Raw genomic sequence first — 24931 nt, forward strand, 5'->3', positions numbered from 1 at the left:
CGTTTATATGGCAGCTATATCAGGTTATGGACCGATTTGAACCATACTTGGCACAGTTGTTGAATATCATAACAAAACACGTCGTGCAAAATTTCATTCCAATCGGATAAAAATTGCACACTCTAGAGGCTCAAGAAGTCAAGACCCAAGATCGGTTTATATGGCAGCTATATCAGGATATGGACCGATTTGAACCATACTTGACACATTTATTGGATATTATAATAAAACACGTCGTGCAAAATTTCATTCCAATCGGATTAGAATTGCGCACTCTAGAGGCTCAAGAAGTTAAGACCCAAGATCGGTTTATATGGCAGCTATATCAGGTTATAGACCGATTTGAACCATACTTGGCAAAGTTGTTGGATATCATAACAAAACACGTCGTGCAAAATTTCATTCCAATCGGATAAGAATTGCGCACTCTAGAGGCTCAAGAATCAAGACCCAAGATCGGTTTATATGGCAGCTATATCAAAACATGGACCGATATGGCCCGTTTACAATACCAACCGACCTACACTAATAAGAAGTGTTTGTGCAAAATTTCAAGCGGCTAGCTTTACCCCTTCGGAAGTTAGCGTGCTATCGAGAGACAGACGGACGGACAGAATTGATATAGCTGTCAAATAAATAGATCTGGGGATTTGACTTCTTGAGCTTCTAGAGGGCCCAATTCCTATCCGATTTGGCTGAAATTTTACATGGCTTATTTTATTTTTACTTTCAACAACTGTGTCAAATAAGGTTCAAATCGGTTCATAACCTGATATAGCTGCCACATAAAGCGATTTGAGATCCTGACTTTTTGAGCCTCTAGAGGTCGCAATTATTATCCGATATGCCTGAAATTTTGTACGACGGATCCTCTCATGACCATCTACAAACGTGTTTATTATGGTCTGAATCGATCTATAGCCCGATACAGCTCTCATATAAATCGTTCTCTCTATTTTACTTCTTCAGCCCCCAATTGGCGCAGTTCTTATTCGAATTGGCTGAAATTTTACACAGGTCTCCAACATATAATTTAATTGTGGTCCGAACCGGACCCTATCTTGATATCGCTCTAATAGCAGAGCAAATCTTTTCTTATATCCATGGTGGACATCCATGCGATCCATGGTGGAGGGTATATAAGATTCAGCCGAACTTAGCACGCTTTTACTTGTTTTGTTTTTTTTTTTTTCTTAAAATCTTATTGAGATTCATTGCATGGATATTGTCCGGCTTTAGAACATTTTTTATTGCTTTCTATTTAAAGAATAGCAGAGCAACAAATATTTGAAAGTCAGCGATCTAGGCGGCCAATTGACCGGCCCCGAACGTGAAAAAAACTATTAACCGAACTCGCCTCTCAATAAGTCCATTATTACGCGTGCTGTCCGCAGTAATTCAAAAGGCTGCCGTCACCTAGAGGGCATCCCATGCCTAAAAGAACTACGGTGAGGCTAACACAACAGTGGTGGAAATTCTGAATCCTGACTATGGTCCGGTTTCTACAGATAAATCTCCACCATTGTAAGGCCGCTTCGGCGATACTAAAGGTCCTCCTGATGACTGGGGGATTTGACGTGGTTCTTATCCAGGAACCATGGGTGTGTGGAGGAATAGTACGTGGACTAAGAATTCCTGGATTTAAACGTCTCAAGGGTACGGGGAATGGGAAGCACAGATCCTTTATTCTTGCAAATGGTAGTCTAAATGTATTTCCTCTTCCGTCGCTAAGCACTGAAGTTTTAGTAGTAGCCAGCCTTGAATTAAACAAGTCTCATTACTGGCTTCCCTATATATGGCACACGATTCAGAAATCCCGCCTTCAAACCTTAAGTCGCTGGTTGAAGCCGCTTCTGTAGGGAAGAAAAGCCTCATTGTAGGAAGTGATGCTAATGCACATCACCAGATATGGGGAAGTTCGGATGTCAACGAAAGGGGTGAGCTGCTTATTGAATATAAGATGCAATCTGGCGATTTGTTATAAAGGGGATAAACCGATCATTTCTACCAAGAACATGCAGGAGGTACTAGATATTACCTTTGTATCGAGAAATAAAAGTGGAAGAATATGCGACTGGGAAGTGTTGCACGACCACAGCTTCTCTGATCATCGTTAGATTAGTTTTAACCTTGGAGAAAATACTGAAGTGATGGTCCCTCGGCTAAACAGAAGAATGGCGGATTGGGATAAATTTCCGCACAAATTCTGTACCACCATCCCTTCTAGACTATAAAAGGAAGTGGAAACTACGGAGGATATAGACATAGTGGTCAAGCGGATCACGAAGGCCCTGAATGACTCGCTCGTTTCAGCATGCCCTAGTGCCAAGCCAAGGAGTCAAACAGCGACCGCCATGGTGGACCCCAGAGATGGTTGGTCTGAGGAAGGACTGCAGAAAACTCTTTAACAGAGCAAAAGCCACAAGAGCATCACACGATTGGGACATCTATAAGGCAGAACTAAGAAAATAGGAGGGCAAGATGAGAAAGGCTCAGAACAAATTCTGGATAGAATTCTGCAGCTCCGTGAAGGATACCGCTGAGGCCTCTAAACCAAGGAAGATTCTTTCCTCGAGACCTATTATTGTGGGGTATATGCAGAAGTCAGTGTATGTATGGACAATGTCTAGTGAGGAAGCACTAGAATTACTCGTTGATACACGTTTCTCGGGAAATTCTCCAACGTACAACGTGACGCCAGAAGAGTTTGTCACTGATAAGCGTTCGTCCGATGCTATTAGGGAAATTGTGTCTGAGCCGAAAATTCTTAGGGCGATAAGAAGTTTCGACTGCTTTAAGTCGCCAGGAACTGATGATGTATCACCAGTTGAATTACAAGCTGTGTCTGATGGACTCGTTCCCTGGCTTAGGGAGGTATACTCTGCTTGTATCATAATGTCATATATACCTGTGGGATGGAGGGACACGAAGGTCATTTTCATTCCAAAAGCAGGAAAACCCTACCACACGAAAGCGAAAGATTTTCATCCTATTAGTCTGTCATCCTTTATGCTGAAGACTCTTGAGATAATAGAACATATCTTAGGGCAAAGATCCCTGGAGATCGCTTGTCGCGGCAGCAGCATGCATATAGTAAATGCAATATACATTGGTAGAATTACTTGACATTGAAGGTGCTTTCAATAATGTAAAACCGACGTCAATCATGAAGGAGTTGGATTTTCTAGGCATCAACTCTACCGTTTAAGTTTATTAAAAAGTTACTTACTAAAAGATGCATTGCGGCAGGCTTGGGATCTGTGGATCTAAAACGAAGGGTCAAAGGAACTCCTCAAGGAGGTCTACTGTCTCCTCTAAGTGGACTACCGAAAGTGGTCTAGGTATAAATCCGTGCAAGACAGAAGTTGTTATTTTCAGCAGGAGATACAAGTTGCCTACAGTGGAACCTGTCTCCTTGGGTAGAGAGAATGTTCCATTTACGGACAGCGCAAAATACCTGTGTGTTTTGCTGGACAGGAAATTGAACTTCAAATCCAACATTTTGGAAAAGGCAAGAAAGGCCACTCTTGCCCTATACACCTGCAAGAGAGCCATTGGCAAAGTTGGGGATTTAGACCGCATTTTATGCATTGGGTATATACTGCAGTTCTCAGACCTATTATGCTATATGGTATTGTGGTCTGGTAGACGGCGCTTCAAAAATCCACCTACTGCTCAATACTTAACCGGATCCAAACAATGGCTTGTTTGTGTACCACAGCCGCACTGAGGACGACACCATCTGATGCACCGAATTTTATGCTACATCTTATGCCTCTGGATATTGTGGCTACCCAAATTGCAGCGACCATTGCCGTGAGGTGAAGGGAGCTTACTCATTGGTCCTGTGGCGACTACGGACACTATGTTATCCTTGATACAATATCCGATGTTCCAGGCTGTGTGGATTACACCCCACCTGAGCCGCTTTTTGATAAAAATTACTGTACTACTATTCCTGTTAGAACCGATTGGAACTACGATATCCCTGGTAACAGAAGTTACATAGACTTCTATAATTATGGTTCCAAACTAAACGGCCAGGTGGGCTTTGGGGTATACTCTAAACATCAAGAACTGGTTTTATCGAAGAGGTTATCCGACCACTGCAATGTGTATCAAGCAGAGATCCTTGCAATTAAGGAAGTGGTGGAATGGCTAAGATATAATGTTATTACGACGATTGGCATAAACATCTTCTCAGACAGCCAGGCAGCCATTAAATCCTTGGAGAACATATTTCTGACCACAAAAACCGCCCTCGACTGTGGCAGATCTCTCACCGAGATGGCTGAACAGTTCAAAATTCACCTGTTCTGAGTGCCGGGCCACAGATATCCCAGGGAATTGTAAAGGGGACGAGCTTGGGAGACTAGAAACTGCCTTACACACTCCAGGGACACTGGAATCTGTAGGTATGCCTCTAGCGACATGTAAGCTAAGTTTTCAGGACAAGATCCGAAGGGCAACGAATGACAGATGGTCACAAAGAGGGGACTGTTGAGACGCCTTCGACCAATTGACGATGAATCGGAGGGTCTTCTATTTCCCTTAGTAAATTGATGCACTTGCTCCTATGAGACCGCAAGCGAACTTTATGAAATGAAACGCGTGGTGTCAATTTCAATTCATGTGGTTTATTGCGAGGCCAATGCGTTCTTGGTTTAAGAGGACTGTATTGACTTAGAACTTCACACATTAAAGTGATACACTTAACTGACTTATTTCAATAAAGTAAAAAGAGAAAAAAGGTAATCAAGGGAAAATTAAAGTAAATAAGAGCCGCTCTTCGCAAGCATAAATTCGGTGTTTCAAAGAGCTATTGAACTGGCTTCAACATACTCCCGCTTCGAGATGGCATGCGAATGGGGTTCTTGTCCTCTTGCCTAACACATGCACATCCTGACCAGGTGCCGCGTATCACCCATCCGAAGATAGTTGCCTGTGCTTTTGGCAGCATGGAGTTCTGTTTGATAAACGCAGGCTTCTTAAAGATCTCTCACCATTTGCTGCTTATTAGGATATCGATTTTGTCTTCGGAATGGAAATTTTCATTGGCCAAGGGTATAAAGTTGTTAAAGTGGGCGCAAAGACGAGTGTCACCGATGGGCACTAGGGGCGGGCTGCCAAACGATTCCTTCAGTTCGAGAACGTAGTCGTATTTTTGGTTCAAACTATGGATCATGAATCTGCCGTAAGGTTTTCCAGATGGATTGGTTTCTGGTTTAAATTCAGGTAATCTTCGAGCGGCGTCCCATAGAATGCACGAATGTTCTACTTCAGGCTCAAATTTCAGGATCAGGTGTCAAATTTTCTTCATGATCCCCATAATATAATGGCTCGAATAATCGGATGGACTGTAACGGACGGTTGTGTGGTAATCAGGCAGTATTCATTTTTAACATTGGTTGGTAGAGTAAATGTCGCTGGATTTGAGGCGTGGCGCGTTAGTATGGACGTGGAGCAGCAAGAGATGTATTTGTGCATAATAACGGCATCTCTCAAAACTGTAGCACTTGTCGACGGTGTGAGTGTGAACCAGACAGTTGATGCACATCTTTTGGCCTTCAACCGTTTGGTTCGTCATCGACAGGCTATATACATAATGTGACAGTTGAGCGCGTGATCAATCCGTTTTTATTAGTGAGTATTTCTGCTACTCTTACGTTGTTATCCGTCCCATAATACAATTTCGTTACCCTGCCTAACTACCATTCGGTGGGGGGCAATAAGTCGTCTTTCACAATGACGAAGTCATTCTCCTTTATATTATTTTTTGACGTTTTCCACTTGACTCGGCGCTGTAGCTCTGTGACATACTCATTTTTCCACCTGTGCGCCAAAGTTTGGTGAAGGACTTTAATGCGTTTCCATCTATTTAATAATGAAATGGTTGCTTCTGCATTGTGTAAGATTGAATAGGGTAAAAAGATAATTGGAGCTCCGCGGAGGAAATGTCCCGGCGTTAGGGGGGTTAAGTCATGTGGATTTTCTGAGATTGCGGTTAAAGGTCTTGAATTCAGGATCGACACGATTTTTACCAGCAAAGTACAGAATTCCTCGAATGTGAAATTATGGTTTGCGGCAACTTTTTTTAAGTGAGTCTTCATACTCTTGACAGTGACCTCCCAAAGGCCGCCAATGTGGGGAGCATACGGCGGAATAAATGACCAGCTAAATCCATGAGTTGTATATTTCTCCGCGAGGGACCTTTCAGCAACGTGTAAAAACTGTTGGTGCTCTTTGAGGAGTTTATAACTTGCCCCGACGAAGTTTCGACCATTGTCCGAAAACATTGTCTTCGGGAGACTGCGCCTTCCAGTGAACCGAGCAAAGGTGGCTAAAAACGCTTCTGCCGACAGTTCGGAACAAGCTTCCAAATGTAAGGCCTTCGTGGCAAAGCACACGAAACCCGATGCGTAACCTTTTAATATTTTGGCATTCCAAATGGTTGAGGCTCGTATATTAAACGGCCCAGCAAAATCAACACCGGTGTAAGTGAAGGGTAACGAGTACTGGACTCTTTCGGGTGGTAGTGATGCCAATAGTTGATTTTGAAAACGATGTTTAAATATTGTACATGATTTACAACTTCGTATACATTTCCGTATTAGATTTTTTACGCGTGGTATATAATATCCCTGCCGGATTGCACGAAGCATATATGATGCTCGGAATGGAGAAGAATCTGATGGGTAAATTGATTCAAAAGTTCTGTGAATTTAGACTTTTCGGGTACTATGATTGGATGCATTTCATTATATCTTAAGCCAAAGGTTCGTTAGGCTTCCCCCGACTCTTAATAGACCGTTTTCATCCAAAATAGGGGTCACGGTTAGAAGTTTACTTTTTCGGCTGATTGGGCGCTTCTCTGACAAGTATTGTATTTCCTTTCGATAAACCCTTTGTTGGACCAAGTGAATAATCCGTACTTTTGCAAATTTTATCTCTTCTGATCTTAACGTTAGACCGTCAGATATGGGTTCTTTTTTGCAGGACTTACAAAATCGAAACGCGTAGCTAAGGACGTAGCAAGCAACGAGTGTAACACGAAAATCGGTTAAGAATATCATCCTCATTTACTTCGATATGAAAGTTGGCGACTCGTTTACTTTCAAGTTCAGTGGGTTCAAATGTCCGTGGTTCAGGCCAATTCTGTGTTGGCTGCGAAAGCCAAGATGGGCGTGCCACTATAGTTCGGACTGTGCCCAGATCAGCTGGGTTATCGTCGGTATTAACGTACCTCCATTGATTGACGTTGGTTATGCTGAGTATCTCACTGACTTTGTTAGCGACAAATGTTTTCAATGTCTGTGGGGATTTCTGCAGCCACCCCAACACAATTGACGGGTCCGTCCACAGAAAAAGATCATAGTCGAATTTAAAGTCTTTAACTACTGATCCTAATAACTTCGTGAGTAATCGTGCTCCGCCTCTCCAACTTTGGTATAGTCAACCTTTTCAATGGAGCAACTTTGGTCTTCACGATAAGCAGGTAAGAACTTATAGAATCTTCAAGGTCGATTGTTCGGGTATAAAGTGCGACAGTGCGCATAACTCCAACTTTGGTATAGTCAACCTTTTCAATGGAGCAACTTTGGTCTTCACGATAAGCAGGTGAGAACTTATAGAATCTTCAAGGTCGATTGTTCGGGTATAGACTTTCTCCGACGAGTCACAAAAGCCGTGTACTTTGATCCAACGATCTATTTTAATGGGGGGATAGACAGTAGTTCTTGGGTGAATAAATCCCATCTAATTTTCATAAATTTTCCCATAAATTCTGCATACGAATTTTGGCCACAACTATTGTGGGTCCTATTCATCCGAGGGAGTCGAATAATTTCGCGATTGTTGACAAGATTTTCCTTTTCGTCGGTTGATTTTTCTGTGTAAGGGAATCCATTGTGTAAAAGAAGGAATGTGTAATGGCGTTCCATCGTATTCCTAATGTTTTCATGGAGCTGCATTTCTCTATACTCAGAAATTCTTCGTTCAGAAGATGTTCCCGGGGCCAATTTTCAATAAGCGCATTACCGTTTGCCGAAAGTTTTCTCGGAGGAAATCCTGCGGAAGAAAGAGCCTTTAAAATTTGATCCTGTTTCTCCTTGGTTTCTTCATTCCGACAGGATGTCGTCTACATAAATCTCATTTTGTGGCTTTAGGATAAATCTCTCGGCTATCATCACTGAGTCTTTAAAGCGTTCGAATTGGGAAGAATGATACTTCGTTGACCCCAAATGTCACCGTTTTTAATTGGTACGCCTTCACGGGTCGTTTTCTACTGGGCGGAATAAATTTTGTTGATATTTCTGGTAAGTTTCGGGAACCCAAATTTGGCTATAAATTTTTTTGTATATCGCCGTTGAAAACGTACCGGTAGAACCGCCAATTTAATATAATTCGGGTCAGATCCCGCTGCAATACTGGGCCTGTATGCAGGACGTCGTTTAATGAGTAGCCGCTGGTAGTTCTTTTTGACGCGTTAAATTCAACCCTAACTTTGGTCGTCTTATTTTCAGGGGGAACTACGCCATGGTGGGGCAGAAAATAATTGACATTCTCGCAATCGTGTTCAGAGTCATTGTTCGGAACCATATGCCCTAACTCTATGTATTTGCGAAGAACCTGGTCGTACTCTGACTTCAACTCGGGATTTTTATTTAAGGTTTTCTCCATCCGATAATATTGTGCGAGGGCTATGTGCCTCGAGGACCCTAAGAATATCTCGTCGGGATATTTCCTTTTGAACGGCAGCTTTACGACGTACCTTCCATTTGTCTGCCGATATGTGGTAGACTGGTAAAAGTTTTCGCAACAAATGTCTGCTTTCGCCTTAGGTGGGGCATTTCAACCTTTTAACCGACACAAGTGACTATTTTTGGAGTAATAATGCACGGCGCAGATTTTAAATTCTTTCCTGCCTCCCTTTTTTGCTAGATAAATTGTTGAACAATTTTTGTCCTCTCACTCATCAAATACAAATAAATCATTTGCACTCACCCAATCCTCAACATAGTGACTTAAAATGTTTTTTTTTTTGTACCTTTAACTTAAAATGCTTTCGTATCTTTGCCGCTGGCGCTCTGCCTCCTGGAATAGCTGCCTTTGGTTTAGGATACCTTCCCTTTGACGATGAATGCGCCTTTCGAAGAATTGTTGCCATTGCCTCTTAGCGAAAATTTGTCTTCCAATTTATTCTGATGTTTTCTCTGCTTTTCCTCGGAGGATTCGAGAAATTATCCGCTGGGTTTACTTTCTCCTAACACCAATAAGGAGGTTCGAATGAACCATATTTTGAGCCGCCTTCCACCAATGGTTGATGGATCGGAGGGTCTTCTATTTTCCTTAGTTAATTGATGCACTTGCTCCTATGAGACCGCAAGCGTGGTGTCAATTTCAATTCACTGTATTGACTTAGAACTTTACACTTTAAAGAGATACACTTAACTAACTCATTTCAATTAAGTAAAAAGGGGTAAAAGGATAATTAAGGGAAAATTAAAGTAAATAAGAGCCGCTCTTCGCGAGCATCAATTCGGTGTTTCAAAGAGAGGAAAGTAAATGAAAATTGGAGCGAATCCATGGGTGCTCTCCGTGAGCTTAGTAGTTGCAGAGTTGTGCATTTCAATGCTGTTGAACGGGCTTCAACAGCGGCTGTGAAAATTCCAAAACTATGTAGCCTCATCAGTGTTTCAGGGTTCCCGCTTTTTTAGAATATCCTTTCCGCTTGATTCCGCTTTTCTACTCTGGAAATCCCGCTTTATTGGCAAATTGGTATGGTCAAGTTAGTTATGACTGGTCTGTTGCAACTAAAGATTTTTGTAGAAGCTGTGAGTATGTCGAGGGAGAAGAGACTATAGAAAATCTGCTGTATATGTATCCCGCATTGGCAGTCAGAAGGAGTTCCATTTTAAGTTCTCATTTCTTTGAGAGCTTTTCTGATTTAGTTTGTCCCACACTGGCAGTCAGATTTATCTGATACAGCGGATGTGAACATTTACAAGATGTTAGGCTGTTTAAAGCGATCTGGATGGTTCAAAGGTAGGAACTAGGAGGCATCTTCCTTCTCCTAATGCTTTGGTATCCCAATAGCCGAAAACGCGTGAGTCTGATGGCAGATTGCCACTTAAACCTTACCTAACTTACATAACAAATTTAAGGGGCTTTTTAAATATTGTCTGCCAGAAAACTTAGGCAGACAATATTTTTGGGAATCGGAAAAGGTTTTATGGATACACATTTCGCATTTGACAATGATTTAAATTTAAATAATTTTAAATGTTAATGTTAATATTAACACGTATAACTTATTATTTATTTCATTTCAGATGGAAGTGGTCATCAATATGTTGCTATTCCCTTGCCTACATCAACAGCGGATTTGATACATTCACGTAAAGCCCCTTGTGAAGTATCCCAAAAAAGTTCCGAAAATCCTCGAAGGGTTCTGTCCACACTAACATCTTCAATGACGAAAATAAAAGAAGAAATTGAATAAAAGAATGACGTTACTCTACGTAGCATTTTCAACAGAAATTAAAGCATTAGTCTATGTACATTTAAGTGTTCCAAAATTTAATAAACTAAAACAATATTTTTCATTTACCAAGGAACTACTTAAAAGCCTTTTTTTTTGGTTTAGGAGCCACCGGGCATGTTTTCGTGGATAGACTTGAATAACAAGTACTCGCATACACCTTGAAAGAGCGAAAATAAGATGGAATAAGCGTATCAGTGCCGCGATTCTGTATTTTATAACAACCATTTTTTAATCAACAAAAAATATCGTTTAAAATGATGGCCTCAGTAGCCAATGTTATTCTTTCTTCCTAATAACTATATTTTTACCATAAGTTTAGTATAATTAAAATGAATAATAAAAATTGTTTGCGCTATTATGCTCAATGTTGCTACTTAAAAAAATTATTTTCTACCAAAATTTAAAAAATATTCTACCAAACCCTACTTAATATTCTAAAAGCCAAAAATTTGGTTTATATTATACACACTGCTGAAGAGTTGGCCATCACATCAAATCCTACAAAGTATACATATTAATGCAAGTCCGTCCTTATGTTGAAATCACTCTACAGCCTACAGTTGAAGATGGCCTATATCTTGATATAGCACCCTTTTTACCGATTTCCAGATAAGAAATCGTAATTTCATTAAAATCGTATTTCTGCCCCTACAATCGTGTCAAGTTTGGATAAAGCGATCTCCCTACTTAAGGTATTGAGCCCAGAAACGCCATTCTACAACCCATTTTTGCCGTTAAAATTAGTTTTAAGGACCCCTCAACATTTGAGTGTGAATCAGATCTGACATTTTTTTTATGTAGCTGCCATTTAGCCCTGTTTCCCGATTTAAAGCATCGAACACGCAAAAGCCGCATGTTTTGCTTACAATTTACGAAATTTGAAAGAGATCCCTTAACATTTGTACCAGTTACAGTCAATATCAAAAATTATGTCCTTTTTACTGAAATTTAAAGCAGTTAAACCCTTGTAATAGGATTTGGCCACTAGAAATCCATTGTTTTTTAAGTCCCATCCAATATAGAAAACCGGCAAGAAGCGAAATAATTTCGAGTTTTCTCCGGCGTTTTTTTTCAGTAATTAACTTGGCATTTATATGTTGGAAAATCGTACCAAAAATTGAGGTCAACCTACCAACCTCCAAGACACCAAGAGAACACAAACCTACCAGTTTTGGTTGGAAACACTAATTCTAATTCCTTGTTACCAGAAATCGTTATAAAAGACATACAATACGTTTATTTTGAACGCATAGATGGCATTGTATTTATTGGGATAGTACCACTGCCATAAAGTACTGGAGTTTGTATCAGATGAAAACCGGAATGAATATAATGCCATCTATGCTTTTAATATTATCCCACTCGGTTTTGGCAAATTCCATATTTTTACGTTAGTATGTCTTTGGTCGTTATCTTATTTTTTGCTTCGGCAACTCTAGCCAAAAAAAAAGCACAAAGAACAAACGAGAAATAAAAAATAAGTTTTCTCATAGCCTGGAATTCTTCTTATTTTAATTTAAAACATAAAAAATGTAAATAAATTGTTAAGGAAAAGTGTTATCAATACCAATTTATTCGTACAAAGCGTATACCGATTTTTTGTTTCATATTTTTTCTGTTACGAAATTCAAGCTACCACGCCTTTTAATTTATTGTGTATACGTATCCGAACTGCTTAAAGAAATATGCTCAAAAGCCAATGTCAATATTTACACGTAATACATCAAAATTCTGATGTTCTGATGTACCAATTATGCTTTCTTGGAGTCCACGGAAAGCGAAAATCTCTTTGGTTTTATGTAGATTTTCAGTTTTAAACGAGCATTACTTTCGAGTTTCTACGATATTTACATTTTTTTAAGGATCGAATATTATCTTTCAAACAAGGCATATTTCTATTAAATACTTTTTAAACACTACACTAATATCAATGATACAATCACAATTTTATTGAAAAAAAATGCCCAATGAATGAAATCAGCAAGTTTTTTTTTTTGCTTTAAACTCTATTATCTAAAAATAGTAATCTATGAAAAACATCGCCAAAAGCGAATATAGTACCAGCCTTAAGATACCAAACAATATATTTGCAAATGCAAATTTAGCCCATGAACATTTCACTAAGGAAAAGGGCAAACTTCTCACATCAATGAATGGAGTCCCATTCAAGTTTAAACTCAATGACGTGGGGCTCCTTTTTAAAGCCGAGTCCGAACGGCGTGCCGTAGTGCTACTCCTCTTTGGAGAGAAGTTTTACATGGCATAGTACCTCAATATATGTAATTAATATAAAAGAGTTGAGTGGCTGACTGATTGAGCGATCAACGCCCATCCCAAACGGCTAAAACTAGAACCATCAAACTTGGCACGAATGTGGGTCTTGGGTTGTAGACGCGTGATAAGACGGAATATTGCGACACATAAAATTCAGAAAAATGCATGAAATATTCATTTGTATCGACAGAACGGCCCATATAATTTAATTTTTGAAGATTATTTCATGCAAATGTTCGCCGTGATTGCGCCTCAAATGGTCCATCCGCCAAGTCCAATTTTGGCATACTATTTCCAAAATTTTGGGCCGGTATCTCACGAATAAATGGTTCAATGTTGTCTTCCAATGTGTCAACTGAAACGGGCTTATCTATAAAGACATAAGCTTGCCGCGCGGCATTTGGCACCGTCTTGTTGAAACCACATGTCATGCAAGTCAAGTTTGATAGATAGATGGATATCATCTCAAGGTAGCGTTCACCGTTCACAGAAGTACGGTCCTTTGATGCCACCAGCCCATAAACCGCACCAAACTGTGACTTTTTCTGGTTGCCTTGGTAGCTCTTCCAATGCTACTGGCTGATCTTCACTCCAAAATCGACAGTTTTGGTTATTTATGTACCTATTGTTATTTATTTAAAATGGGCTTCGTCGAGGGAATGGAAGAAGCGAGCGATGAACTTTCTTAACAGAACACGCATTTCGATAATAAAATTCAATAATTTGCAAGCGTTGTTTGTTTGTAAGATGATTCATGGTTATATTATAGACCAAGCGGAAGATGTTTGACAGTGAAACAAAACGAGAAACATGCGTGAGCTGTTTAAACCAGTTTTGCCAAAAAGATGATAGCTAAAAATTCACCCTTCAGTACGAAATAATGAATGTTTGTAGAGAACGAACGAAAAGGTCTAGGATATCTAAATTGGGCTCAAATTACAAACCGTCTCGAAAAAATGAGATTTGTTGAAAAAAAATAATCCAAAATAGTGCCAAAAGTGGGAGAAATAATATGACTAGTACCGCAATTGCTACTATTTATTTGCAACCGGTGTTTAGGTACACTATGGCAATATAAATTTGGTCATATACGAGTTTTTTGAAATGGGTACTTTTAGGTACCAAAAAATTTACAAAATATTTGAACTTTGAGCAAGGCGAACGAATAGAGCTTGATTTTGAAATTCTGCTTAAAGAATCATGTTACGTAAAATTGGGGTTGGGAAAAAAATGTGGAGAGTTTTTCTCGAAACGGCAGAAGAGGTAGGTTTAGTACAACATTTGATACAATTTTGTATTTCCTTTAAGGATAGAGCTAAAGCTCTGAAATTTGCCATGTAGGTACTACCACGAATATATGATGGGAGACTAAATGGGGTTTTCAAAATTCGTACATTTTGGTACCAAAAAGGATAAAATAGTACGAAATAGAACAGCGAATGACGATTAAACAATTCGGTAAAAATTATCGTGATCTTGAAAAAATTTAATATTTGGTAACAAATCGTACCAGAACTGGAAGAAAACATACTAAAATGCTGTAATTTGTACTCTTTGGTACATTGTTAACTGATTGAGTTAAAGCTTTCATAATTACCACACACCTTGACAGTATATATTGGGCAACTAGGAGATTTTCTTGAAATTCGTCTATTTAGGTGCTAAAACGTAAAAAAAATTATTTTCTATACAAACTGAGCTTTACTTTATTTTAATTGGCTATGACAGAATATTTTTTCCACTAGCCGAACGTAGAATAGCGATCCAAGCGCCTCTATCTTCTGCACTGATTCTATCGGGATTTTGGTCTTCCCGGTTTGCGTGTACCGTGTTTGCCTTCAAAAGACTTCTATGCTGGAGCTTCTTCATCCATTCTGACAACATGACCTAGCCAGCACAACCGTTGTATTTTGATGCGTGTAACTATGCCATCGTCGTCATACAGCTCGTGGTTCATACGTCGCCTATATTCTCCGTTAGCGCAAACTGGTCCATATATTTTAAGAAGAATCTTTCTCTCAAATACTCTAAGCACTGCCTCATTTGCTTTCACAAGAACCCATGCTTCAGAATCATATAACAGCACGGGTAGTATCAGGGTCTTGTAAAGTGTAGTCTTCGTCTGTCGAGACTGCTTACTTAGTCCAAAGTACCATCCGTTTGCCAGTATTATTCTTCGCTTAATCTCAAAACTGGTGTCATTCGTTTCGGCTACGGCGGTGCCGAGGTAGATATAGTTACTGACTGGTTCAAAGTTGTGGTTCCCAACTTTCTCCATTTTCTTTATCTGCTCGGTTGTCCAAGGCTTTTTGGGAGTTGAAACCATCCATTTCGTCTTATCTCCATTTACTGCCAGACCCATTTTCACTGACTTTCTTTCGATTCTTTCAAAGGCTGCAATTACGACTTCCAGTGACCAATCTATGATATCGATGTCGTCGGCTTAGGCGAGTAGCATGTGTTTTCTTGTGATTAGTGTGCCATATCTATTCACATCTGCATCTCGTATAATCTTCTCCAGCAGGCTATTAAAGAGATCACACGATAAGCTGTATCCTCGTTTGGTATTAAATGATTCGGAAAGATTCTTTCCTATTCTCACTGAGGAACTCGTATCAGCAAGAGTCTTATTAATTTTGCAGGTATACCAAACTCAGATATGGCTTGAAATATCTTTGAACGTAAAGGAGTATCGAAGGCGGCTTTGTAGTCAACAAAGAGATGGTAGGTGTTAATTTGTCCTTTTCGGGTCTTTTCCAGGATTTGCCGCAGTGTGAATATCTGGTCTAGGGTGGATTTACCAGGTTTAAAGCCGCATTGATAGGGCCCAAAGATCTCATTGACTTTAGGTTTTAATCTTTCACACAGTACGCTCGAGAGTATCTTGTATACGATGGGGAGGAGACTTATTCCTCTGTAGTTGGCACATTCCGTCTTGTCTCCTGTCTTGTGTACGGTACATAGTATGCTGAGGTTGCAATCATCGGGTATGCGTTCTACTAGCCAGATTGCGCAGATAAGCTGATGCATACGCCTTATCAGAGTGTCGCCTCCGGTCTTAAATAGTTCAGCGGGTAACCCGTCGGCTCCTGCTGCCTTGTTGTTCTTTAGTCGGGTTACTGCTACTTGGACCTCATTCTGACTAGGAGGTAAACATTCTATACCATCATCAGGGATTGGTTCTGCGGTATCCTCTTCGCCGCCAACATCGGACACTAGCAGTTGGGTTAAATGTTCTTTCCATATCCTCAGCATGTTATCTGTGTCAGTTACCAGATTTCCTTCTTTTTCTCTGCAGGAGGATGTGCCTGCACCAAAGCCATCGGTTTCATGTTTAATTCTTTGGTAGAATTTCCGGATTTCATTCTGACTCCTGTACGTCTCAATTCGCTCACACTCACGTCATTCCATTTCCTTTTTCTTTCTGCGGCGTAGACGTTTCTCCTCTCTCCTTTTCTCCTGATACCTCTCCTTCATCTGACGCGTTACTACTGATTGCAGGGTTGCTCTGTATGCCGCATTCTTGGCTTCAGGAGCATCTCGACACTCTTGGTCTTACCATGGGTTTTTTGGAGGAGGCTTCCGGTACCCAAGTACGGATTTCGCGGCATTTTACCACTGCACCATTATATCATCGGAATAAGGAGTGCTATCACCAAGCAGTTGGGTCAGTCGAGTGGAGTATGCCGCTGCCATTTGTTGTGTTTGCAGCTTTTCAATGTCCAGCTTCCGTGCAGTGACAGATCGTACTTTCTTCGCCATGTGCAAACGGGTGCGAACCTTTGCTGCAACAAGGTAATGATCCGAATCTATATTCACTCCTCGGATCGATCGTACATCTAACACGCTTGATGAATGCTTTCCTTCTATCACAACGTGATCAATTTGGTTTCTCGTGTTTTGATCGGGTGACAGTCATTTGGCTTTGTGAATATTTTTATGTTGAAATCTGGTATTACCAACTACCATACTTTTTGCCGCGGCGAAACCTATCAGCCTCAACCCATTACTGGACGTTATCTCGTGGAGGCTGAACTTTCCGACTGTTGGACCAAAAATTTCTTCCTTCCCTATTCTCGCATTAAAATCTCCCAGAACGATTTTAATATCATGGTCATATTCTCTCTCTAGGCGCTCGTAGAGAATATAAAATATAAAATAAGGTTGATGTTGAAGAATTTGGCTTTTATGCGGATGGTGGCTAGCCTCTCATCCATCGGAGTAAAGCTGGAGACAAGGTGTTTTATTCTCCGACTAACCACAAATCCACAGCCAAATTCATGCCTCGTGTTATGGCAGCCATAGTATAGTTCGTCACCGTTTGGTGTTGTAGTGACGCCATTCCCAGCCCATCGCACTTCCTGTAAGGCGGTAATATCTGCCTTGTACTTCTCTAATACATCCGCCAGCGCATATACTGCACCTTCTCTATAAAGAGTGTGGACATTGCAGGTGCAGATCCGCAAATCGTGGTCCCTTTTTCGTTTCCGTGAGTCGTCAGCGTTGGGGGTCCTTTTTTACTATTCCTTTGTTTCTCATAGTTTTCCGGGGGCGGGTTACTGGCCCAGCGCCCCAACCGCATGGGTTTGCGGGATTGCACATGTGGCGAGCCGCTTGCTTCAAGATCAAACGCTCGCCTCCAGCCGCCCCTAACCTGGGAACAGACGGTGATGTTGGCTATTGGTTATTTAAAGGCGCCAATAACTCGCCTTGTCATCTTGAGTATCATTGGCACTCAGTATTTAATTAAGAGCCAGTGCCACCTGACTCCTCACTAAGACTCTCCTCTCGAAAATCGCTGACTGCCCGCGGCCGTATTCGCAGCTACTCCGCATAAACACGGAGCTTTCCACCATCCGCAACCTGTGGACGCGCCCGGTAGCTTTCAGCTAAGCTTCCCGTTATAACGATGGGGACCACACAAGTCCTCCGACTCAAAGTTCCAGCCTGTGTGGTGCTCATAGTTATCCCGTATCGGCCGGGAGGGACAAGGACATTTTGTTGAAATTCGAACAATTAGGCATGAAGCTTGATTGTAGGGAATCGTCTGATGATTCGGAGATGTGCGATGTGTTTGCAGACTTTTACAAATTAGTTATACAAAATTTTGTGTCTGTTCCAAATTATTCCAAAAATTATTATCGACCTCGCATTAACAAAGACGTGTTGGTAGGCTTCAGATATCATCATTTCTAATGCCTATGCGAGACAAATGTTTGCTTAGCTTATTGTGTCCAGTTATGATCCCAATGACCGCACTTAAATGCATCTTCTCCACAACCTACGCTTGCATTCCAGCGATTCAACCAAGTTCCTTTGTAACGAACTTTGAGACCATAAAATATTTGCGAGAGGGGAGGATACACATCCATAACCGACACAAGGGGAGATTCACTTCAGACTTAGCGAGTACATCGGCTTTCTCATTTCCCTCTATGTCCTTGTGCCCTGGCACCCAGCATAGGGTCAATGCCTGGCATTCTTGTAGATGCATCAGTCACTCCCGACAGCGGCCAAGGACCTTGGATCTCACACAAGTATTATTTAATGCCTTCAATGTTGCTTGACTGTCGCTGAAGATATGAATTTCTGATCGCTCGATATTCATAGACAACACAAGTTCCGCTGCTATAGCCATCGCATACACCTCTGCTTGAAAGATGCTGCAATCATCCATCATGGGCAAGGAGACATTGATATCGAGTTCGCTACAATAGATACCACATCTTTTCCATTTTCCATCTTCGATCCATCTGTAAAAATGTTTATGCCTGAAAACCTAATGTCGCGCCGGTGATCAGCGAATCAAGTCAAGCTGCGGCAAACCGAGAAGAATCTCTCCGAAACCATGTCCAAAAAGCAGAGGTGATATCTCAACTCCCTAAGGTGTTCTCATAGTGACATTCACGCTCACTGCCTCAGCACCAATAGTATATTCATTATCCAAGCGATCACACTGTTTCCCACCTCTAAGTGCCGCATCTATGCCTGCGGAGCATACGTTGCTAAAGGCCCCTTCAATATCCCGAAATTCCGCTAGGGTATACTCCTTATAATCAATATGTCTCTCAAGATGATGTACTACATCATGCAATGCCGAGTCCACGGATCCGCCCTTAATATAGGCATGTTGGCAACGTGAGAAAAAAGACGTCCCCAACTTCCTTGTGATATGAAGGTCTAAAATCCTCTCCAGCGTCTTAACAAGGAAAGAGGAGAGACAAATCGGTCTAAAGTCCTTCGCCGAACTGTGTTGTAGCTTTCCTGCCTTCAGTATAAAATCCACCTTAACTTTCTTCCAAGATTTGAGAACATAGGCAAATCTTATACATGCCCTGAATACTTGTACGTATTGGTGACACAGAAGGTCAAAGGCCTCCTGCAGCATTTTTCGATAAATGTCGTCCGGCCCAGGAGACTTAAATGGCCCAAATGTGTGTAGCACCTAATGGACGCTTTCCCGGGCCACCAACGCCCTCCGAGACTGTAAATCGATGGATTCCTTCCTATGTTGAGTGAGGTTGCTGTCCGGAAAATGTGTCTCGAGCAAATGTAATAGGGTGTCCGGCGGAGAGACAGTCCATTCACCATTTGGCCGCTGTAAGTTCCCCATGTACGGACTGTCCTTCGCCATCAGCTTTTGCAATCTGGAAGTATATTTTATATTATATTATATTATCAATCTGACAAAATCTTCTCGATTGGATTTCTTAGTGCCTTCTTGTAAGTCATGAGCTTTTCCTTATATAAGTCCCAAAGTGCGATATTACCACTACCCCTAGCTGCATTTAATGCCCATCTAACATCCTTTCTAAGTATCTTGAGCTCACTGTTCCACCACCTCTTATTTTTCTTCTTCTTCTGTGACCTTAGTGGTCAGGCTGACACGAAGGTCGTCGTCAACCGTTCCTCTAAGTTCTGCACCACATAATCAATATTATCTACACAACAAATATCAACAGGATCATTACATGTCTTTCCACTATCAGATGCCTTAAAATTGTCCCACCTCGTCCTCCTGGGGTTTCTGAATTTCGTAGTATTTTGGAGTCCGACATCCTTAATCATAAATTGCATGTATTTATGATCCGAAAAATTTACTTCAGCAGATACAACCCAATCTGCGATAGCAAATCCCTGCATATTACCCATAATGAGATCTAAGACCTCCCTTCTGTTAGAAATCTCAAAAGTTGCGTCAGCCCCTCTGTTGTATAGACATAAACCGTTCTCCAAAATAAATTCTAAGACGCTCTCCCGTCTGAGGTTCGTGTCTGTACTCCCCCAAAGGTCGTGGTGAGCATTAGCGTCACATCCCAATAGTAAATCCTGTTAAAAGCTTTACAGTATCGAATGAGCTCCCTAACCACCATAGGAGGAAAAGCCTGCCCATCATCATGCGGAAAGTAAGCCGATGAAATAATCAAATCTCTGCCCCCATGCGACAGAGAAACAACCACTTGGCCGATATTACAGAACTGGTTCCAAATAAAACAATTAAGGTTCTTTCTAGCCATAATACAGGCCCTATATATGATATTGTCTTTCTTAAAGATGACATCATAGTTGTCAGGCTATGTTGATCCATTGTTCCTGAATCAACGTCACGTCTATTTCGTTTCTATTTAAATGGAGGATAAGATTATTAGTGGCCGCTACAGAGTGGTGAAGATTAATCTGAATCACATTAATCATCCGGTACTTACAGTGGTCCTACCTCTATTCTCCATATCAGAAATGGGCCTTGCGATAGAGCTTGTTAGCCCTACACTTATGTGGTAGCCATTCAACTCTAGTTTTCTCACAGTATCTTCATTGACCGCAATTATCACAATCCTTCCGGTTTCCGAGGGAGGATCCATCCGCAAAATATGCCACTCTGATGAGAGGCAGATCTTGACATTCTGGCCAGTATGATCTCCTGCAGCCCGTCTTTGTGCAGAATTTGGCCAGTGATAAAGTCCCTTATTCTGCCTTGCCTTGGCAGCTTCCCTTGTTAGACGAGTTTAGCCTAGCTCCGTCCAATACGCCCATGCTAGCTACGAAGCCTCTAAGCTACTCCAGAGTGTCTCCTGTTTTGCAAGCCAGTATTTTAAAACCACTCCTCTTGGCTATATTACCAAAGAAGGGAACTCCTTTAGGCCATTCCCCACGCATTCCGACACAGCGAATAAGAGCTTGCCTTCAACCAACTTCCATTATTCCTCAGTAAGCCTTCTATCTGGTTTCGACTAGTCTACAATGGCCACCTTTATGCAGCCCTCGTTGTAAACATTTGGAGGCGCTTGTTGCTTAGGGCCGTATTTATTGTGAAATTATTGCGTGGCCTCTCCAAAATTCTCGGCATTACAAACCCCTTAGACTAGTGAGATCTAATTACGAATTCAACAATCCGTTTCGCTCTTTGTGAGATGTATATAACAAATTGTGTAGTAGTATATCCTTGACCGATCCTATGCATGTAATAAAGAATTCTATCCTTTGTCTGTAGTTTGTTTGTAGTAGTTGCCAGAGAAAACCGTTCATCTTATTGTCCTTTCATTGTTGTGTAATATCTATGTATGTTGCTTTAGATATTGATCTAACTATAGTGTTTAACCAGCTGTGAAATTTCTACATCTAGGTACTAAAATGATCAAATTGGTAATTGCTTTACGGATTCCGCAACAGCTCAGAAAATTGGGATACAGTTACACCTTAACAGATTATATCGAGCGTCTTGAAGATTGTTATGAAATTCGTACATGTAGGTACTAAAACGTACAGTTGCATCTAGACAGTATTTATCTTAGTCCACAATAACATCTTGAACAATAGGGTAGAAATGACGTACGGAAATTGGGAGAAGGTATATTCAGTACGACTTTATGTACTATTACGTATTTACGGATTGAGTTAGAGCCTGAAAATTTGCAATGCGAACGCGCGTATGCTAGTATATTTATAAATGTAAAAAAGGAAACTAAATAAGCTTTCCTTACATTAAAATTGAATTAAAAATAGGTGACTTACGCTTTTTATACCCACCACCATAGGATGAGGGTATACTAACCTAGTCATTCCACTCGTAACACCTCGAAATATATATATTCTTAATCGTCTCGCCATTCTGAGTCGAACTAGCCATATCCGTCCGTTCGTCTGTCGAAATCACGATAGCGGTCGAACACGTAAAGCTGGGGATTGCAAATGGGTCATATCGGTTTTGAGTTGGATATAGCTTCCATATAAACCGATCTCCCGATTTGACCACTTAAGCCCCTGGAAGCCACAATTTTTGTCCGATTTTGCAGAAATTTTGCACATAGAGTTCTGTTATGGATTCCAACAACTGTGACATGTACGGTCCAAATCGGTCAAGAAATTCAAGAAATTCTTAGTAAAAACAAAATGTTAATGACTTTTATTTGAAAAAAAATTTGATGATATTTTTCTAGAGACAAAATTTCAGCGTAATATTCTCTTATGACAAAACATCAACACGTGCCGGACCGCCATTTTTTTAAACTTTTCTAAAAACAAAATGTTAATGACTTTTATTTGAAAAAAAATTTGATGATATTTTTCTAGAGACAAAATTTCAGCGTAATATTCTCTTATGACAAAACATCAACACGTGCCGGACCGCCATTTTTTTTTTTAAACTTTTCTAAAGACAAAATTTTTATGATTTTTTTAAGAACTAACTTTTAGCAAAAACCTCTCTAAAGATAACCTAACTTCGAGATTTTTTTTTTTAACTAAAATTCAAATTTTGCATAAACATTTTTAAGTCTTTTTATTATGCTATTTGTCCCACAACATTTTCATAAAAAATTTTCTATAGACAAATTTCAGTAAATATTTTTAAAGACAAAATTTTAACCCATTACGCTTGACCCTCGATTCTGTTGTCCTACTTTGATGAAATTTTGTCTATATATATATAAAAGACGCGTGATTGACTGATTGGATGACTGACTGACTGGCTGATGAACAGCCAGCCCAAACGGCTAAAGCTAGAATCTTGAAATTTGGAACGAATATGGGTCGTAGACGCGCGACAAGACGGGATTTTGTGATATTCGTACTAAAACGTACGAAATGGTGACTTTTTACCCAGCGCGAACGGTTGGGGCTAGTATAATGATTTTGGGCTCAAATTAAAAACGTCTCGAAGAAATAAGATTTGATTACCAAAAAATTTTCAAAATTGTACCGGAAGTGGGAAAAATTACACGTTTAGTACAGCAATTGGTATTTTATGGTACCTTGAGCTTTGAATTTAGGTACACTATGGCAACTTTAAATGGGGAAATAAAAAAGAACCAAAAAAAGTACGAAATAAGTGAACTTTGCAAAGGTCGAACGGGTAGAGTTAGAACTTCCAAATTTGGCTTAAATGATTGTTGTGGCGAAATAAAGGGGGTGAACAATAGTAATGGTAACGGAAGAAACGTACGTTTAGTACCGCATTTGGTACCATTTCATACTTTCTTCACGGATTTAACTAGAGTTCTCAAATTTAACATGTAGATTCTACAAATGTTGGCTGACTAAGTTATTTTTTAACAAATCATACATTTTAATGTCAAAAATTACGAAATAGCTTATTTACTTTTACAGTGAACGGAGAAAGCTAAAATTAAAAAAGTCGTTAACAATAATCGACGTTTTGACAAATATATGATAAGTTGTACCGAATACGAAATGTTTAAATCGTACCAGGAGTAGAGTAAAAAGTACTTAAGTGCTGTAATTGGTACTATTTAGTACTTTCTTTATAGATAGAGCTACAGATCCGAAATTTGGGATACAGGCACAGTATGTGCCGGACGACTAGAAAATTTTACAGCTCTGAAATTTGGAATACAGTTACATCTAGGCACGACTAGGAGATTTTTTTGATATTCGTTCACTTTGATACTAAAACGTATAAAGGGTACTTTATTTACAGAGGAGGCCACCGTAGCGTAGAGGTTAGCATGTCCGCCTATGACGCTGTACGCCTGGGTTCGAATCCTGGTACTATGCCATGTAAAACTTCTCTCCAAAAAGGTGTCGCACTGCGGCACGCGTTCGGACTCGGCTATAAAATGGAGGCCCCTTATCATTGAGCTTGAACTTGAATCGGACTGCACTCAGTTCCTTAGTGGAATGTTCATGGGCATAATTTGCATTTATTTACAGACTGAGCTACATCTGTGAAATTAGGGATACAGGTACATCTTGGCAGTATGTAACGGATGACTAGAAGATTGTATTGAAATTTGTACATTTAGGTGCTAAAGCTTACAAAATGGTACTTTACGGATTGAGTTAAAGAACTCAAAATTGCGATACAGTTACACCTTGACAGTATTTATCGGCCGACTAAAGTTTTTTTTAATTCGTATATTTAGGCAATACAACTTTCCAAATGTTCTTTCTTTACGGATAAGGCTAGGGCTATACAAATTACGAAACAGTTACACCTTGAAATTGGGTGTACCATCGGGGCAGCGAAGCGACCGAGTATGTGCTAGTATATTCATAATTAAGAGAATTCATATATGTATGTAGAAATTTTTGCAAATATTTTGAATTTTAAAAATTTTTGAAAAAAAAATCTTTTTATTTCCCAAGCCTCTACACAAAAAAAAATATTTTCCTTATTTTATGACCTAAATGGTCATAAGAATGCTGGATTTAATGATTTTGGCTTAAAATAGAACCTGCTGTCATAAGAATTAGGATTATTGCCATAAATTTATTTTTTATAGAAACCATCAAATGCAACAAGACATTAAAACGGATTCCAGAAATCTCACTCCTAGAAATTTTAAGAAATTTTTCCTTTGATTTTTGGAGTATAAAAATTGCCGGTTTTTCACAAGCCAATTTCCCCCAAAATTATTGTAACTGGTTTCAGTCGTCTACTTTACGCCAATCCAAATTTCCTTTCGATTCCTCTTTCCTAAGACAGTTCTATTCTTGGGTATTTGTCGTCATTAATGCGAACCTGGGCACTCGGAGCAGCAGCAAGAGCCGTTGACGTTGTCTAGCGTTCGAAGCCATTAATACAACATCCAAAAGATATTTGCACTGTGTTGGTAATCAGTGTCAGTTCCTGCACCCAATAGCTACCACAGTTTT

At 40.2% G+C, this 24931-nt stretch overlaps 1 protein-coding gene across 2 annotated transcripts in view; it reads left to right on the forward strand.

The window, feature by feature from the left end:
• The window catches only part of LOC106087752 (serum response factor homolog), a 300055-nt gene extending 289277 nt beyond the window's left edge, over positions 1-10778 (forward strand). The window contains exons 4-5 of one of the 2 annotated variants that reach the window (XR_009398310.1): positions 10332-10556; positions 10646-10778. Coding sequence is in view for 1 of the 2 variants with exons in the window: in XM_059368680.1 (XP_059224663.1) it covers positions 10332-10501 (170 nt within the window). In the remaining variant the exon portion in view is untranslated. Of the gene's footprint in view, positions 1-10331; positions 10617-10645 lie in introns of those variants that run through there. The other variant, XM_059368680.1, reaches the window with a different exon arrangement.
• The last annotated feature ends 14153 nt before the right edge of the window (positions 10779-24931 follow it).

The sequence above is a fragment of the Stomoxys calcitrans genome, chromosome 5 (assembly GCF_963082655.1).
Source record: "Stomoxys calcitrans chromosome 5, idStoCalc2.1, whole genome shotgun sequence".
NCBI classification, from domain to species: Eukaryota; Metazoa; Arthropoda; class Insecta; order Diptera; family Muscidae; genus Stomoxys; species Stomoxys calcitrans.